The sequence below is a fragment of the Choloepus didactylus genome, chromosome 24, assembly GCF_015220235.1.
Source record: "Choloepus didactylus isolate mChoDid1 chromosome 24, mChoDid1.pri, whole genome shotgun sequence".
NCBI lineage: Eukaryota > Metazoa > Chordata > Mammalia > Pilosa > Megalonychidae > Choloepus > Choloepus didactylus.
In genome coordinates this window covers 24,942,993-24,961,606 of record NC_051330.1, presented here as the reverse complement: position 1 = coordinate 24,961,606, position 18,614 = coordinate 24,942,993, and the positions used below count along the sequence as shown (strand labels likewise).

The 18,614-nt window shown below is 51.6% G+C and overlaps 1 protein-coding gene across 2 annotated transcripts; it reads left to right on the top strand.

The window, feature by feature from the left end:
• Window positions 1-371: 371 nt before the first annotated feature.
• On the top strand, window positions 372-16,275 carry AMER1 (APC membrane recruitment protein 1). Of its 2 annotated transcripts, none has more exons than XM_037817721.1 (2): window positions 372-547; window positions 12,678-16,275. In XM_037817721.1, the coding sequence occupies exon 2, from the start codon at window positions 12,776-12,778 to the stop codon at window positions 16,214-16,216; it is 3,441 nt and encodes a 1,146-aa protein (XP_037673649.1). In that variant the 5' UTR covers window positions 372-547; window positions 12,678-12,775; the 3' UTR covers window positions 16,217-16,275. The 2 variants fall into 2 exon arrangements, with proteins under 2 accessions (XP_037673649.1, XP_037673648.1); XM_037817720.1 differs by having other exon boundaries at window positions 372-705.
• Window positions 16,276-18,614: the final 2,339 nt, after the last annotated feature.

The window sequence follows — 18,614 nt, the reverse complement described above, 5'->3', positions numbered from 1 at the left end:
CCTGATAGTGGACAAGGCGCCCGCGCGAATGCATGGCGGCCACGGAAATGTGAGCCCGTGCAAAACCGAAACTGAGCTCCAGGACTCGAGTGAGCCCTGTCCGGGCGGAACCAGCCCCGCGAGCCCACGGTGTCACAACCCTGCGACCCACCCGGCGTAGGTGTGGGAGTGGTTCCGTACCCTCTCAGCTCCAACCAGCACCACGCCCGCGCTTATTTGCATTTAAAGAGAAATGTACTAAGGAAAATAATGGGCCAGCCAGGGCCCGCCTTCCCACCGTGGCGATTGGGTCACAGAACCTGCCAATTAGAGCCCGGGTGCCCCACCCCATGGCTTTGGAGTATGGGAGGAGGGGGTATGGGGGAGCAACCTGGAGCCTGAAGAAGGGGAGTCAGTGCTGGAGGTGACTGGAGCCGCGGTGGTGGCGGCAGGAGCAGCGGCGGCAGCCGAAGCGGCGGCAGCACTCTCAGCTGCGGTAGCCTAGGCTCCAGCCCCGGTCAGGGCGGCGCTGCAGACAATACCCGGGCTGGGAGCCGGAGGGAGTCGTGTAAGCTTTGCGCGCAGCTAAGAGCCTCCGCCTGCCTGTCGCGGGGTGCAGTCCCGCGTGCTCCACTCCGGCCGCTCCGAGGAGGGCTCCAAGGGCTGGGCCTGTCGGCGTCTCGGCCGCTTGCTGATCTCCTTGGACCACGCTTGGCGGATTGTCCGGTAAGGGGCAGAACGGCCGCGAGTCCCCGGGGCCCGGGCAACTGCAGCAGCGGGAAGTGGGGGTGGGGAGAGGCGGGCGGGCTATCTTGGGCCATGCCTCTCCGCTCTTGGGGAAGGTGGAGATGGGCCTGCACGTGCTATCGCGCGGTCCCTGGAGGACTGCCGCCACTTGGCACCCCCAGCCGTGCATTTGTAGGCCGGAATCTCTGCAGTAATGTTGTAGCAGATTTGCTGGAACAGCTGGGTTACCCGGGTACCGCTCACTCTGCGGCCCTGCTGCTGCCCCTCCCCTGCCCTGTGCATCTCCTCCCTCTCCCTCCTTTCTGCGAACGAAGCCGGCGCTCTGGCCTAGGCCCGACGCGGACTGACTTTGGCGTGGATTGGGGGTATCCGCACTGTCTGCCTGTATCTCTGGGGGAGCTCAGTGGGCCCGTGGGATGTCTACTTCCCTTCGGAACCTTGGCCTTGCGGCTCCAAGCGGCCGCACCCCCTACTCCAGGGCCTCCTGGCGCATCTGGCGCCCGCCCCCGCGAACAGGCGGGCTGGCGCTGAGGATCTCGCTGGTCCTTGGTTTAGAGCTGCTGCTCAAGCTGGTCCTTGGGTTAGAGCTGCAAGGCCGCTTTGTCTACTCCCTCGCCTCGCCTCCTCTCGCTTCGGAGGGCACTAACAGCATTTTTCTCTTCAGCTTCCCATTTAAGAATAGCGATAGGTATTGTGGGGGTGGGGAGATTTCCAAGCCAGAGGCCGAGGGGGAGGTCATTGTAGTAGGGAATGCTCCCTCTGGGTGTGTGTAAGAGAGGCAGAAAAGCAGCCAAACCCTCCAACTCTGCAGTTACTTAAAATACCCAGCCTGCCGGGCCACTGCCATTGTCTGCTGCAGACACCTTTGACACCGGTGACCGTTTGGCAGGCCGGACTTTGCCTGGGATCCCTGGGGGGCTAAGGGTTGTGCACGCCAGGAACCCATGCGGCGGCTAGACTGGCCCCACAGAGCCGCCCTCCACTTGGCCAGGCTCGTCTTGGCGTGGGCTGCGGGTTCGAGGCGAGCCTGGTCCCGCGCAAAAACACCTACCTTTTCTGTTCTGCCCGCCTGCTGCAGCGGTGTGGGCTTGAGCAGGGCAGAGGGCCCTGTGCTGTTGGACTCCCTGCCTGACCGCCTCGGATTCCAGCAGAGCCCCAGTGCGGCTCACCTCGCTTGGCCCTACTCATTGCACAGTCACTGCACCACAATGAGCCTCTGGCAATGGGTTCTCAAGGCCTTTCTGAGGAACAGGAGAGAGGAAACAAGCTAAGAGCTTGGCAGGCTCTTCTTGGACCTTTGACCAACTTCTGAAGGTGGAGAACCATGTCAGCTGCAGGGCCCAGGCAAAGCCACAGCGACTTAGAGAAGGGGCAAGGAGACCTAGTGACTCCCTCACTTGGAATAAGGCTAGCTGGGGACTGGTTTGACACGGCCAAGACTGTGGATACCATACTGCAGTCACCTCCTCCCATCTTGACTAGACCCCAAGAGAAACCCCCACTCACAGCTGGGCATCTCAATTCCAGTGCTCCACGCACCCTCTGCCCTGCTTCAGGCCAGCAACCACAAAACATATCTGCTCTATATTACTCTCCTCACAACCACACACCCAAACTCACTCACCCTACACCTATTCAAATCCTCTTCCTTCTCAGGCCCTAGCTCTGGGCCCAACTTCTTCTTGGTGCCTTTTTTTCCTGTCTTTTGCAACCCATGATGACCTCTTCTTTTTCAGAATTCCTCCAGGGATGCCTATGTCTCCTGGGCATTTGGTGGCTTGAATTTTAATTAGGAGGCAGACTATAATTAATTTTCCTTGGCTCTGCTTTGTCTCCCCATATCATGGATCTCTGGGTTCTCTCTGAATCCCTCAGTGGAGTAGATGAAACCTGGGACCTCAGCCACAAATCCTTCAAAGCCTAGCAGTATCTGATAGTTAATGAATGCTCCAGAAGGACCTGCTGTCTTTGCAGAGATTTCCAGAAGATTTTGACCTGTCCAACTGGTGCTTGCACCAATTCTTAAGAAAGTGACTAGATAAATGGTTCCCAAGACTCAGATATTTATTGAGTGTACCTAATAAGGATGGAGAAGAGGTTGCTACTACAAGGAAAAAATCATAATCTATCCCTTTAACAAGAAGCTCAGGATCCAGGCCATCTAGAACCCCAACTATACACACCTTCAGTTGCTGATTCAAGACCCCAGACACAAACTGCCATGGAGAGAGATGAGAGACCTGTGTATACCAGGGGGATCATTCTGGGAAGCTTCCAGAAAGTAGAGAGGTTTGGCTAAGCAAAGGATTGAGTGGCAGAAACAAAAGAGGTCCACATTAGGCATGGGAGGGGGTGGCTGGCAGGCAGCCTGAAATGACTGAGTCAATTCTGGATAAGATGGTATGGCTCTCAGGTAGAGAAGAGGTTAGGGCCCAGGGGTGCAAGTTCCCAGACACCAGACTGTAGAATGGGGATCTGCTCCTGTGGAAGAAGAGGGCATCAAATAGTTTGGGATTGAGGGGTTTTGGTATTTCTGCATGTATAAATATGCCATGATAAAAATGGAGTTTTAGAAATGGATTGGAAGCATGCCATAAGTCTGGCAGATAAAAAGCCACACCTTTGGATATTGAAACAGAGGTAAAGGCAAGCAATCCCAAGAGGAAAGTTGCCCCATGTCAGCCTCCCTTTGCGGGGAGAAGCAGGGGAAAGCCTGGAACCTAAATACCAACATGGTAGGGACTAAGAAGTGTCCCCCAGGCCTCTACTGAATCCTTTCCCCTCAGCTGAACAGGCCTTCAGCAAGCACCAATTTGGACCCCTGTGTTCACAGATGTGAAACTTGAGCCCTGGAAAGGAAAAGGGGCTTGCTTGAGGTCACACAGTTGAGGTCTCATAGCTACTTGGGGATGGGCTGCTGCTTCCTAGACAGCGGCTCTTTCCGTGGTATCCAGCTGTCTCCAGCGGCTCCATTCAAGGTAGATCTCATTAACACTCACCTCCCCACCCCACAAGAGTGAAGGGGGCTAAGTGAGCTTGAGGAACCCATCTGGAGGAACCTCTCCCCTTTCATGTCTCTTTTGCTTCTTGGTCTTGGTCTGCAGCCCTATCAAAGGCTGAAAGTTTCCGAAGGAGGGGAGGTGGAGAAAATTGGCAATCTCCACTGGTCCGGGGAAAAGGGGAACGGGATAAATGGCAGAGACTAGGAGGTAAAGGATTTGATTGTAGAAAAAAGGGAAAAGGAGCTTCCACCCCTTACTTACAGATAGACTACCTGAGGCTGGAAGAGGGGAATCCCGCCGTCATTCCATCAATTCCCCTGCCTTGAATCTTGTCCAGGCACATGAACTAGGTGGTAAAGGGAAAGTTCCCCAAGAAGGTATTTCATAGCCTACCTCTGTCACTCATTCTTGGGTCAATCATCTCACCCTATACTTCCAGGAAGTTCTTTCTCAGAGCTAATCTGAGCCTTTCATGATATATATAAATGGTGTATATGTGTGCATATGTGTGTGTGTTTGTGTGTGCTGGAGGTGGAGGAGCGAGGTCGAGAGCAGCTGGCCACGATTGCTCTTCTGCTTAACAATCCATTGGAAATTTCATAGGCATTAAACCCTGTCTCCCACCAACTTCTGTTCTCTGAATTAAATAATCACAGAGCCTTTCATCTCCTCTCCTTGGTCTTATTTTTCAAACCTTTGCATGTGTAAGTGTATCTCCGGGAAGGCAGGCAGGAAAACCAGAACCACTGCAGAGGTGCAGGTGCCACCTGAGTGAGGGTGTAGTGCTCCCCTAACTTCACCATTTGGGATTAGGGGAAATAAGGACAATGGAGAAAATGGCCTGAGGGGGGCTTGGTGGGGTCTGAGACAAGGCATCCAGAGTGCTGCAGGGGCCTTTGTGATTCTTTGATCTGCATTCCTTGTCCTAGAGCCTTTATTGCTTTCATCCCCTACAGGTTTTGGGTTTTTTTCCTGCTGCCCACCCCCACCCCTCTCATTCCTAGGCAAGTGCTCCTCACCTCTCCTTCTCTGGTCTCCTTCCCCAGCAGCACTCTTCAGCTCTGCCGCCCCACCCCCCACCCCCAATCTGCTCAGCATTCCCTGCTGGGGGTTGCAGATCTTCTCAGGACCAAGAGAGCTGGGCCGGGACAGTTATGGTCACCATCCTTTCTAGACATGGTAAATATTCACAGGCTATCCTGGTGCATTTGAAAGAGTAAAATGTTGGGGAGGGGTGTACAAGGAGCAAAGCTGGGCCATTGTACCTCTGTCCTGCACTGGTGGGCTGGGCCTAACCAGCTAGCCACCCAGGACTTCTAGTGAGGCCTAGGATCCCTAATGTCAATCCAGTACCCACCTCCATGCCTCCTGACTCAGCAGCCACTAGGAAACTGGATACAGGATCACCCTTTCCCTAGCCTCTCAAGGCAACCTTGGGAAATGGAACCCCTGGTCCAATATCCCATTTCTAGATAGGGAAACTGAGGCCCAGAAGAGGGAAAGAAAAGTCTCCATTGTTTGCTTAGCCAAACTGTTCCTTTACAGGCTTTCTTCAACTGCTTTGTCACGTCTGTGTCCCTGGGGTTAGCACCTCTCTTATTCTCCATCTGAACCTGGGGTAGGGGAGGGGATTGGTACCTGTCTTTCATGTCACCCTTGCTGTGCTACTGTTGGCATAGTGGAAGCCTTACTATGCAGGCATGTTACATGCATTGGATGCATTCCTCTCTAAGGAAGTTTGGGAATCTGAGAGGGAAGTGGCAAGTATGTGGTCCCCAAAGCCCCCATTGTCACAGGCAAGCTGGGCAGGGAACCTCAGCAGCCTGTGGAGAAAGCTGGGGCATTGAGAAGACTCACCAAGAAAGCCCATTTCTTGGGAGAGTAGAGGCCTGTGTAACCACATCTCCCAGGCTGAAGGCACCCCTGTATATTTGGGGCTTGGGCCAAAGGGCAGAGAAAAGAGGCTGTAAAACCTGCCAGAAGCATGTGGGGAGAGCAAGACTTGAAGGTCAAGCAAAGGGGTTTGGCCCTGATCCTGTCAGCAGTGCAGAATAATTTGGTAAACAGAGGAGTGATGCACTGAAATCAGGGTTGTAAGAAAATGAATCTGGCAAGGGTGTGCAGGATGGATGGGATGGGAGGGGGGGAGGCAGGGGCAGGATTGCAGCAGAGAGGGACCAGAGGAAGCTCAGCTAAGAGGCATGTGTCATCTTCTGAAGACTTAGGGTGGCAGCTGAGGAACTGCAGAGGAGAGGGTGGCCGTGAGAGGCTCCAACACAAGGACGCTTTGTTGAACACCTGCTAGGTGCCTAGCGAGTGGTTTGTCCTTTATGTTTATCATCTCTAATCCTTACCGTGATCCTGCATGGTAGGTAACATTTTCTTCATTTTACAGTTGAGACATTTGAGTCTCAGAGAGGTTAGGTCACTTGCTCAAATCCACACAGCCTATAAGGAGGGAAGCTGGCATTCCAGTTCTGGGCTGCCAAACTCCAGGTGAATTAGAACTCAGCTGAACCAACATTTTTTGAGCTCCTGCTATGTGGTAGATGTAGTGACCATAAGATGAATGAGGGTCCATTTGAGAGAGATGAAGGTACTGAGGCCTGCCAGAATGAAATTACCCAAGGCTGAGTATGTGAACAATTCAATTGAGGTGGTGGGCAGTGGGGAGGAGTCCCCTGTTTGGGGTCTGTACTGTGTCCGGAGTTGATGGGTTGCAACTTGAGAGGAGGTGCCCCACCACCACAGGAAGGTTCCAAATTGAGGGAGAGGTGGCTTCAGGGTTAGCTTGGGTGGGGCTCTGCCAGCAGCCTCCATAGCTCCACCAAAGGGTACCAAGCTGCGCAGTCCTTCCTCCAGGCTCTAAAAAAACAGTTTTGAGAATGAGCCTTGGCTGTGGGCTTTAGCAATGAGTAATTCAAGTTCCAGATCCTCTCAGAGGTCATTTTCTTTAAACAATAGCTTAAAGTCTGCATCTTTGTCCTTATTGGCAGGTTTCTGTTTGAACCTTTTTCAGGCTCCTCAACCTTATCTCCTAAGGAAAAGGGAAGTAGAGGGACCTGACCCACCTGACCTGAGAGTGGCGGTGGTGGTGGTGGTGGGGTGTTGCTATGAGGAAAGTAATCACAAGCTGGGTTAGCAACTCCTGGATTCTGAAGTCAGCAGGTTTTCTGGAATGTGCTGGGTGGGGCCAAAATATTGGCAGCCAGTGAGGGCTAGAAATGCTACAGAGAAGTCTCAGCTGGTCAAGATAGGGATGGGTTGTGGTGGTGGCAGGGTTGTGGGGAGATGATGGCTTTTGAAGGTGTGAAGAGAACCGGCATAGTCCTCACTCTCATTCTCTATTGATTGAGGGCCAGCACAGTGCAGCAGAATGGCATGAAATTGGGACTGAAGAGGCCTGGGAACTAGCATGACTCTGTTACCATTTCACTGTGTGACCTTGGGTGAGTCTTTTCCCATGCCTGGCCACAGTTTCTTTCTCTGTGACAAGGAGTTACCACCCCCCAACCAGGTCTGCAGTTGCTAGGAAGTAAAACTGAGGGTTGGAGGGGTGGAGAACATTTGTAAACTGGTGAGTTTCCTGAGTAGGTGAAGGATGTCTGTTGATTTGCATATTCTTTCATGTTGGCACTTTTAGCTGAGTTTGAATTTTTGACCTTTCTGGCCTGGGCTAGGGAACCTGGCTAATTGAAATTCCTGGATAATCCAGAGCTGTTAGCCAGTAGCTGTCTTGTGGCAACATTTTGGGGCCCTGAATATCAAAAGTTGGCTGAATGAGCAACTAAAGCTTCCTATGAGATGACTCCACAATCACCCTCATTTACCGTTTGGGGAAATTGAGGCCCAAGGAGATTTGGTGACTTATCTAGGGGCTCATAGAGCCATACCCAACCCCTGCCTGAGATGGTTTTGCTGCTAGAAATTGGCCAACTATAGTTTGAATATTAATAAATGCCAGTTGCTATAATGTTTTGAGCCTCTCATATGTAATGAATTGTATTTGGTACTTTATATACATTGTTTTGGTTCTTTATAATAGCATTTAGAGGTAGGTACTCTCAAAAGCCTCATTTTACAATTGAGGAAACTTAGATATAGACATGCTAAATAACTTGCCAGATTTCCTCCATCTGGGCAGAGCTGAGTCCAGTGCAAACCTGGCTGACTCTCTGCGGGTAAACTCCTCATCCTCACCACTCCTTTATCCACCCCCCAACCCGCCAATTTACACGAGGGCGGGATGGTTCCAGACTGGACTTGCCTCCGAGAAGACTGCCTGAAATAGGCTTGGAGAACTGTGGCTGGTTGAGGCCTTGCCTCTGGAACTGCTGCATAAACCCACACACTTTCTCCTTCTTTGAACTCAGCTTTTTCTAAACTGGCTGAGCTGGCCCCAGGAAGCTAGGCCTGGAGCAGAATATGCAAGGCTCAGGCTACAGCTGTTTCCTCCTCCTGAAGGCTCCAGGGGCAGGTTTGTTGTCTGTGTTATGAGGCTGCGAGGGGGAGAAGAAGAAGCTCTACCCCTACTAGCCAGCCTTCCACTGGCCCCAGAGTGGCCTGAAGGTGGCCTTAGTTGCTGGAATGGCCACGACACTTTCCACCACAGCCTACTCCCTACAATTTTAGTAGCAGCTGCAGCAAGCAGCCCCTGCCAGGGACCAGAGAGCAGTCTGAGAGGGTTCCCTTATCTGCCCATCCACCTGAGGCTTAGACAACCACACAGGTTGAGAAACCTGAGGGTTGACGGTCCCCAGATTTGGCAAGGCCGCTTTCTGGGCAGGAGCTCTGAGAAGAGTCAGTCCCAGCTTAGCTGAACAGCAGAGAATGTCTCTTCCTGTCCCTTTCACTCCACCTTCTTCCCCACCCCACTTTCCTAATCAGTGAATTCTGCATGCCCAAATAATTCACTGCTTTGGGGAGGACTGCTTTGGGACCTGTGAGGTAGCAAGGTGTATGGAGAAGTGGCCGAGATAGAGCTAGTCTAGGTGGTTGCCAACTATGGGTGACCCCTTCCACCCTCCTGCCAGTGTCTTGGGAGATACAGGCAGAGACACTATGAGTGACTATGTGAGGATATGGCCCTTGGAGAGGCAAGGCAGGAGGCTGGGAGACAGCACAGTTTTAAGACTGGTTCTTGCTAGTAGAGGTGACCCTGAGTCTTAGTAGGAGGAGGACCTGAAGCTGGGGGCAGAGAACTCAGTCCCAGGAGCACAGCCCCATCTCCTTTAGAGCTGCACCCCCCAACACACACAAATGCACACACATCACATGCACAGAGGGCTTTTTAAACAGTCCTTAGCAGAGGACTTTGTATAAATTCACACACACGTTTTTAAAATCCCCTCACACCTGGCTCCCCTTCAACATGGGCCAAGGCAGCTGATCCACCAGCCTCCCTGGAGTGAAAGGCTTCCCCAAATGAGCAGCCTTGTATACATGGTCTGCTGCTTCTGAAGAAACTGGGATCTGACCTGGAAGGAGGTAGTAATAACAATGTCAATCCTTCTCATTTGCACTGCACTTCACAATTTACAAAGCACTTTGGGTGTCCATTATTGCTTCGAATCCTTACAACATTGCAGTGAACTGAGGGAGGTGGGAGGATAGGTAGAGTAGCTATTTGGATCTCCTTTTCATAAGTACCCAAGGATCAGAGGGATGCCTTGGCCTGTTGAGGGTCCCTTGGCAGACAAGAGGCTGGCATAGCCTGAGCCCCAATCTTGTGGCCCACAGCTCCTTTCATGACATTCTACAGCTGCTTGTGACAGAGGAAGCAATGTAGAGGATGGTAGGCTGGCCTTCACCCCAATGGAGAACAGAAACAAGGGCAAGGGAAGGTCCAAAGGGATTGCCTTCCAACTGGGGCACCAAGGCTCAGAAACCAGCCCTCTTCGTGATTCAATTTGTCTAATTTCTCTGTTCCCAGAAACTCCAGCCCCAAACCCACCAGGACAAATCAGCCTTTGCTTCACAAGGATGTTTAGGCCCATAACGTTTTTCACTTTGCCCTTGGGTCTTCCTTGACACCTACTCACACTTACTAGTCTTACGCAGCCCTTCCCTTAAATCATTGCCATTTCCATTCTCTTCTGTCTGACAAGGCCCAGATTAAATGCTCTCTCCTCAGGGGAGCTTTTCTGAGCCCAGTGGGCTGGGTGTCAGTTTCGGTTTGCTAATGCTGTCGTTATGCAAAACACCAGAAATGGATTGGCTTTTATAAAGGGGGTTTATTTGGTTGCAAAGTTACAGTCCTAAGGCCATGAAGTGTCCAAGGTAAGACATCAACAATAGGGTACCTTCACTGGAGAAGGGCCATTGCATCAGGAAAACCTCTGTTAGCTCTGAAAGCACATGGCTGGCCTCCTCTTGCCCCCAGGTTGTGGTTCAAAATGGTGTTCTCCAAAATGTTGCTCTTGGGACGTTTTGTCCTCTCTTAGCTGCAGCTCCCTGAGCTCCTTCTCTCTGAGCTCTTATAGTGCTCAGGTAAACTAATCAAGACCCAGGCTAAATGGGCAGGGCCACACTTCCATGGAGACATTCAATCAAGAGGTCACAACCTAATCAAAGGTGTCACTCACAGTTGGGTGGGCCACATCTCCATGGAAACAACCTAATCCCAATATCCCATCCCATGAGATTAGATTAAAGGATCATGGCATTTTTCTTGGGGGACATAATATATGCAAACTGGCACAGTGTCCTTTTGCCTTTCAAATTTATCATGAGATATATATGTTAACAAGGTATAAAGAATGATACTCCACCACCCAGCTTAAGAAATAATGGTGCTATTCTTTAAGGCCTGTATCACATTGTGCCTTCAGACAGTAAGCCTATGAACTCCCTAAAAGCAAGGGCTGGGGTTCCCCATTCTTGGCTTGCCCTGCAGAACTGAGCACAGAATTCGTAGAAGGGGAATACAATTTCACAAACAACTCCACTATATTCCCAGCACCACACTGACAACCCTACTAGTAATTTTCAGGGCTTAAGTGAAAATGGGGGATTCAGTTAGATGATAGGGCCCCTTTTCCTATCAGACCCTTGGGCAGAGGACTCTGGGTGATTGTATGATTGTATGTATGATTGTGGGTTTATGATTGTTGGGAGGGCTGTGCATTGTGGGTTTGTCATCAGCAAGGCTGAGTTGGATTAAGCTGCCCTCAACAGTGTCATGTAAAACTATGACCCATGCAGAAAAATCCCTAACCTGAGCAAATGTCAGTGCAGGTCTCCATAGTGGGCATCAGATGAACTTTTACCTTTTTTCCTTTTCTTTTCTGGATGGCCAGCCACTATCTTGCTCCAATTCTAATACTCAGTTTGGCAGAGTGCTCTTGATTGAAGCTTGAATCATACTGATGATTCAAGTGTCAAGCCAAGCAAGACACCAGACACAAAATTAATGTTTGCAAGACAGTATCAGGAGCTCCAGGAGAGGCTTTTCTAATGAGGTCAGAGGCTAGAGCATAGCTACCAGCCTCTCTCCACCCCCACAGCCTTCCACTGCAGGTAAATGTATAAGTTTTATTACCGTGGCAACCAATCACAGAGCTGCTATGTTGGCCAGCTGCTCCAGGGACCACAGGGTTTCTTGCCTCTCTCTGGATCCCAGCAGCTATTCTGCCTTCTTTCTCCACCCTAACTCTGTCTTCTGGTGGCTACTCTACAGAAATGGTACCCAATGGTGAGTGACTCCCCAGGAAGGGGTCTTTGGGTTTCAGGAAGCTGGACACTGAGCCAGCTGCTGACCAGATGCAGTCAGTGGAAAACACCAGACATGGGGAGAAGAGATGGGTTGGAGTGGGTGGTGACTAGTCCTTTTTATTCCATTTCTGTGGCATTTGGATGTTTGGAGAATTGGGAGTCTAGACCAGAGGGGTGTGGCTGATGCCAGGTTTATTTATTTAAATATCTGTTGAGAGTCTTATCTCCCAGGTCAGGACAAGTACCTTTGTGGTCCCCAAAGTGGCTGGCCTGTACATCAGTCCTGTGATGGTTGCCACAACAATTAGATTCATACATTTAAGGAGTTCCTTACCTAGATAGGGAGCCAGAAGGGGACCAGCATAACAAGGATAATTGAGAAGAAACCTGCCTCGTGGTTCCTGCCTCATGGTTCTGAAGTGGAATTTGGGGGTTCCAGTTACCCAGGGCCACATTAAAGTCCTTTTTCAATAGGACAGTCAATAGAGAGTCTGCTATAGACCCACCCATTACATATACCCTATGAGGGGTAGGTATTGGTAGGCCCCTTGGATGGACTGAAGCCCAGAGAGTTTAAATGCCTTGCTTGGGGCCACCATCCTGCCTTGGCTGATCCTGGATTGCAGCCCAGGTCTGTGAGGCACCTACTCTGGGGTTCTGAAGGTCTGATCATGGTTCCATCAGAAATGTAGGGAGCCCATGGGGAGGAGGTGAAACTTCAGGTCAACAAAATGTCAACAAGAGCCCAGGCTAATCTGAAATTGAGGCCCGGGATTTCAGATTACCTGGGAGAGCCTAGCAAGGACTCAGTGGGCTATTTTCGCAGATGCCTTAAAAATTCTGTGACATCAGAGCTGACCTCCTTCCCACCTTCCCTGCCCCTTTCTACCTTGCCCCCTTCTGTAATCCCTCCCACTGGACCTTTCGCACATCTGCAGTTCCTTGTGTGTTGCTTCCTGGTGCATAGGATGGCTGAAATGGAGGGGACCCAGCAAAGGGGTGAGGGTAACAGCTGCTTGTTGTTCATTGTAGGGTTTTGCCACCTTGGGGCCTAGAGGGGACTGGCCCAGCAAGCCAAGCATATGGAGTAGATTAAGGTTTTCCCTATATTTTCCATTATTTTCTCACGGGTTCCACTCAAGCCTCAGAACACAAACATCTGTGAAAACAAATCTAGCCTGGGTGCTTGCTCACCAGTATCCATCTCTCTGTCTTTGTCTCTCTCATCACCTCCAGATCCAACTGTGATGCTTCCTGACTGATGATGTTATAATAGTGCTGGGAAACCTGAGGCTGCATTTCCAGCTGAACATACCTGAGTTGTTCTTATCACCATGGAGACCCAAAAGGATGAAGCTTCTCAGGGCAAAGGAGCAGCAGCCTCAGGAGACACCCAAGGCCAAGGAGCAGAGAAAGGAGCCAAGAACAAGGTAGCTGAGGCGAAGGAAAAGCCAGTGTCAGAGCAGCCCTCATCTGGCCCGGGTAGACTGAGGAAAACTGCCATGAAACTCTTTGGTGGCAAGAAGGGTATCTGTACCCTGCCTAGTTTCTTTGGAGGGGGACGAAGCAAAGGTTCTGGGAAAGGTAGCTCCAAGAAGGGTCTCAGCAAGAGCAAGACCCATGATGGCCTGAGTGAGGCAGCCCATGGCTCTGAAGATATTGCCAGTGAAGGAACTGACCTCTCCCTACCTTTGCCTGAGTCACCATGCCAACTTCCCAGCTCCCAGAGTGCCCATCGGGCTTTGGAGACAGGCTCCAGCTACAAGCTGTCTCTGGCTGGAGCCACAGAGAAGGCTGGGGCTGAGAAGGTTCCCTCTGTGCCTAAGCCAAAGAAAGGCCTGAAAGGCTTTTTCAGCAGTATCCGCCGTCACCGAAAGAGCAAAGTTGCAGAGACTGAACAAAGTGAGGCAGGGGCCAAGGGGCCTGAGGGGGCCAGAACCAGGCCTCATGAACCTGTGAACTCAGACCCTCTGCCCCACTCTGAGGATACCATCCAAGCCCCAAACAAGGAAGATGCCAAACCCCAGGATGCTCCTAAATCAAAAGTTTCTCCAGCATCAGAGCCTTCTCCACTAGTTGCAGAGAAGACATCCTGTAAAGGTCCAGAAAAATCCACAGAGGCCTGTGCCTCAGCACTCTTGCAACCCAAGCCTGCCTCTGAAGCCAGTGGCCCAGAGGAGCCCCACAGCCCAGAAACAGAGGAGAAAGTAATGGCAGAAGAGGTAAATCTACCCAATGGCCCTGTGGGGGATCCGCTGAGCTTCCTGTTTGGGGATGTCACATCCCTGAAAAGCTTTGATTCATTGACGGGTTGTGGGGACATCATAGCAGAGCAGGACATGGACAGCATGACAGACAGCATGGCCTCTGGGGGCCAGAGGGCCAACCGAGATGGGACCAAGCGTAGCTCCTGCCTAGTGACCTACCAAGGAGGTGGGGAGGAGATGGCTTTGCCAGATGATGATGATGAGGAGGAAGAAGATGAGGAAGAGGAGGTGGAATTAGAGGAGGAAGAAGAGGAGGTAAAGGAAGAAGGAGAAGAAGATGACTTAGAATATCTATGGGCAAGTGCCCAGATGTACCCAAGGCCCAGCCTGAACCTGGGCTACCATCCCACCACATCCCCAAGCCACCACAACTACATGCTCCTCAATCCAGTTCAGTCTTATCCTGGCCTAGCCGCTGGGGAACTTTTGACTCCTCAGAGTGACCAGCAAGGGTCTGCCCCCAACAGTGATGAAGGTTATTATGACTCTACCACACCTGGATTTGAGGATGACTCAGGTGAGACCCTGGGGCTTGTCCAAAGGGATTGCCTGCCCCGAGACAGCTATAGCGGAGATGCCCTATATGAGTTTTATGAGCCAGATGACAGTCTTGAGAACTCCCCACCTGGGGATGACTGCCTTTATGACCTCCATGGTCGTAGCTCTGAGATGTTTGACCACTTCTTGGACTTTGAACCCTTCTCTTCCTCCCGGCCACCTGGGGCAATGGAAACAGAGGAAGAACGGTTAATGACCATCCAGAAGCAGTTATTTTATTGGGAGCTTCGGCGGGAGCAGCTTGAGGCCCGAGAAGCCTGGGAGGCACATGCTCGACAGGCTTATGCCAGGGAGGCCCACATTAGGGAGACCTATGCCCAAGAGGCCCATACCCAGGAATTTCATGCCAGAGAGGCCCGAGCCCGAGAGGCCTATGCCAAGGAGGCCCAGGCCCGAGAGACCTGTGCCAGAGAGGCTTGTGCCCAAGAAACCCATGTTCAAGAGGCCTGCACCCAAGAGACCTGTGCCCGAGAGGTGCAGGCCCAGCTGGAGAGGCCCATCATAGAGTATCAGATGAGGCCCTTAGGCCCATCAGTGATGGGCTTGGTGGCAGGGGTATCAGGGGCTCCTCAGACTTCCCACCATGGAATCACCTCAGCTTTCCCTGCCACTACAAGCAGCGAGCCAGACTGGAGGGACTTTCGTCCCCTGGAGAAACGTTTTGAGGGAACCTGCTCCAAGAAAGATCAAAATACCTGCCTGATGCAGCTCTTCCAGAGTGATGCCATGTTTGAGCCAGACATGAAAGAAGCAAATTTTGGAGGATCTCCTAGGAGGGCCTACCCTACTTACTCACCCCCTGAGGAGCCAGAGGAAGAGGGGATTGAGAAAGAAGGGAATGCCACTGTGAGTTTCTCACAGGCCCTGGTGGAGTTCACCAGCAGTGGGAACCTCTTCTCCAGCATGTCCTGCAGCTCTGACTCTGACTCGTCCTTCACTCAAAACCTCCCCGAGCTGCCCCCCATGGTGACCTTTGACATCGCTGATGTGGAAAGGGATGGGGAAGGTGAGTGCGAAGATAATCCTGAGTTCCACAATGATGAAGAACTCGCAGCTTCCTTGGAAGCTTTCGAGATGGGCTACTACCATAAACACGCCTTCAGCAACTACCACAGCCGATTCTACCAAGGCCTGCCCTGGGGTGTGAGCAGCCTCCCTCGATACGTGGGACTGCCTGGCATGCACCCTCGGCCTCCACCTGCTGCCATGGCCCTCAACAGGAGAAGCCGCTCTCTCGACACTGCAGAGACTATGGAGCTGGAGCTCTCTAATTCCTACCTGGCCCAGGGCTGCATGGAGTCTGATGAGCTTCAGGCCCAGCAGGAAGATTCAGATGAAGAAGAAGAGGAAGAAGGAGAATGGGGCCGAGACAGTTCCCTGTCCCTCTGTACTGAGCCCCCAGCAGCCTATGACTGGCCCACTTGGGTCCCCTGTCCTGTCCCAGTGGGGCCAGGCCCTGCCTGGGTATGCCCCAGCCAGTTGGACAGACCTTCCAGCCAGTCTCCATATGGGCAGATAGCCTGTTGCTTACCTCCTATGGCCATGTCAATGTTGCTGCCAGTACCAGGGCCAGAGCCAAGTGTATCCCGGAAGACGGGGCATCAGCTAGCTCGTCCTTCACATCTACCCCTACCCATGGGGCCTTGCTATAATCCTCAGCCACAGGCCTCCCAGAGTGTGAGGCCTCAACATGTGCTGCTGCCTGTGGATGAGCCCACTTGTTCCCCCAGTTCTGGAGGCTTCAACCCCAGCTCCCTGCCCCAGGCCAAGCCTGTGGGCATCACCCGTGGCATCCCTCAGCTACCCAGGGTCCAGCCTGAGCCCCCACAGCCTCAGTCCATTCACTGTGAGGCTTCTGACCTTGACCTGTCAAAGGAGAGGGCTGAGCAGAGGGCCTATCTCCCCACCAGCTACTCCTCCACTGCCGTGAATGGAAACCTAGCCGAGTAGTCAGAGTAGTCATGATTAATTCTGGAAGGGGGCATGGGGCCTGAGCATGTGGATGGGGATCAGGGGTTGGGCAGAGGGGATGGGTGGGGGTGGGGGTTATTGTTTAAATTGAAAATCCTTTTGGCCAAGGAAAGCTCCTGTGAGTTTTCACTTTTGTTTTCCCACTTTACCCTTCTGCCATCTGTGGCCATGTTCAGCTCGAGTACATCTGCCCAGGGAAGCTACCATTGATGCTGCTGCTGTGCTCCTGTTTTTGCTTTAGGGATTTCTTGTGACCTAAACAGGGTTTTGGATGTTGTAATTTTCTGCCTATTCTGGTTGCCAAGGTAGTGATTATGTATATAGCATGCATCTTTGATATAGGCTGAACCCTTAGCACACCCTTCCTCCCCGCCACTGCCCGCCCCCACCCAGTGAGTGATGAACCACTATTGAGCAGACTCGTCTATACAGACACTGCCTCCTGTTAGGGGTCAGGGGGCATATTTGCTCTTAGCAATGTGAAATCATGGTACAGATCCTCCCCATCCCCACTTCTTTGGCCTTGGCATAGCTGTCACCATTACATCAGTTGACTATAATCTATTCATCTCAGCTAGCTGTCCTTAGAGAGGATCAAGTAGCGTGTGTCTCACTGCCTATTGCTGTGGACTTGGGCATCATAACCAGGTGGGGGCTTTTTAACCTGGCCTGCCATAGCTCGGGTTGAAGACAAAAACACTAATCCCCTTAGCAGAGTGATGGAAATTTTTCCAGTTGCCGACAGAAGATAAAACAAGATTGTACCATGGATACTGCCACAGAGTCTTGAGCTTTGGAATGATCACATTTTTTTTCCTTCTTCCTCTCTTAAGCAAGCACCTGTGGCTGCTTGAGCTGCAGATGCTTATGAATTTTGTTTTTTTTTCCCTCCAAAGGAATTTTTCGTAACCTCATCACAAGGAACTTGTGCTTTTAATTGAGATCCTGGTTGACGTTTTTTTTTGGTGGGGGGCAGGGAAGGATAGAAAAAGGAGGTCCCTTTGTTCCAGCCAACAGGACAGGGGTTTTAGATTTTGCAGAGCTCAAAGCAACCCAGTATCTTAGAAGGGAAAATTGTTCTTCCTCAAACAAAACATAGCCTAAACCTTATGCATGCCTTCATTTGGATGCTCTAAAGAGGTTCCAGGCTTGCCTAGATGATGACTGGGTGCATTCCTGAGACAGGATACCAAAGGCATCTCGGCTGCTCTTCTGGGCTCTCTAAAGAGGTTTCCTCTTACAACTATCTAAGTCCTTAGCATCATCAAAAGACTAGGCTTCTTGAGAGGAAAGACTGATCCATCTGCACTCTGCCAAGCTTCAGGACTCTAATTTGCATGGCAGTCGCAGCCCTCTAGGGAATGAATGGGACCCTCTTTTTTCTTGCATTAATGCAGTTTTCATGTTAAACTAGGTTGAAAATAATGGCAGGGAAGAGCTTGCTCTCAGGAAGACATTGCAAGATGTTAATCTTTGCAGGCTTAACCTCTCAATTACCAATACGAGAGGGTTCTTTTTATATTTCTTGATTGAAAATGGCATATGGAAACTTTTTGGCCTGGATGTGTTGACCCAAATTATGATTCTTGCCCCCCTGCCCCTTCCCCCACCCTACACCCATCTCCATGCCTGCCAAGAGAGGAGGTCAAGAGCCCTGACCTCTTGCCATTCCTGAGATATGGCAACTTAGCTTGGGAACAGATACTGTTGGCCCCTGGGTCAAGGTGACATTGTGGGTAAACTGCCCCTTGGCCAGGGGATGTGTCCATCCATGCTGGTCTTTGTCACCATTTCTCAGATTGGGTTTGGCCCACTGCCCCTCCCCATAAGGAGCGGACCTGGTTGGCAAAAGCTGCACCCCTGGAAGCACCACATGAGTTTGCCTGGCACCAACACCACTGCTCAAGGGAACCAGACCAGCTCTCCAGGCTGACTTTGGCTGATACTGCAAAGAAGTGTATCTGTCGTGGAGCTGGAGAATAAAAGAGGGTGAGGAAGTCCCTCCTCACTTCAAGCACAGCATTCCAGGAAAAAAGTGCCCAAATTCCAACTGTCTGACCTCCTGCCGAAGCTGCTCCGGGAGGGTGGAGCTGCAATTGGCCTGGCTGTTTGGCAGGAATTAACCACTCACCAAATGCCTTTACAACAGGGGAAAACCCTGTTGCCTCTTCTGTCTTTGCTTGTCCTTCAGGGCAGCTTGAGCTCCTGTCTGTATGGACTGTGCTAGCCATAGCAGGCAGTAGAGCCAGCACCAGCCTCCAGCACTCACTGGAGAAGGGCTGCCAACTTATCTGGGAAGAGGAAAAGTAGGTGATTAACTTGTGGACAAAGGTTGAGAGTTGCCTTTAGAGGCAGGAGGACAGCAAGAAGCACAGTC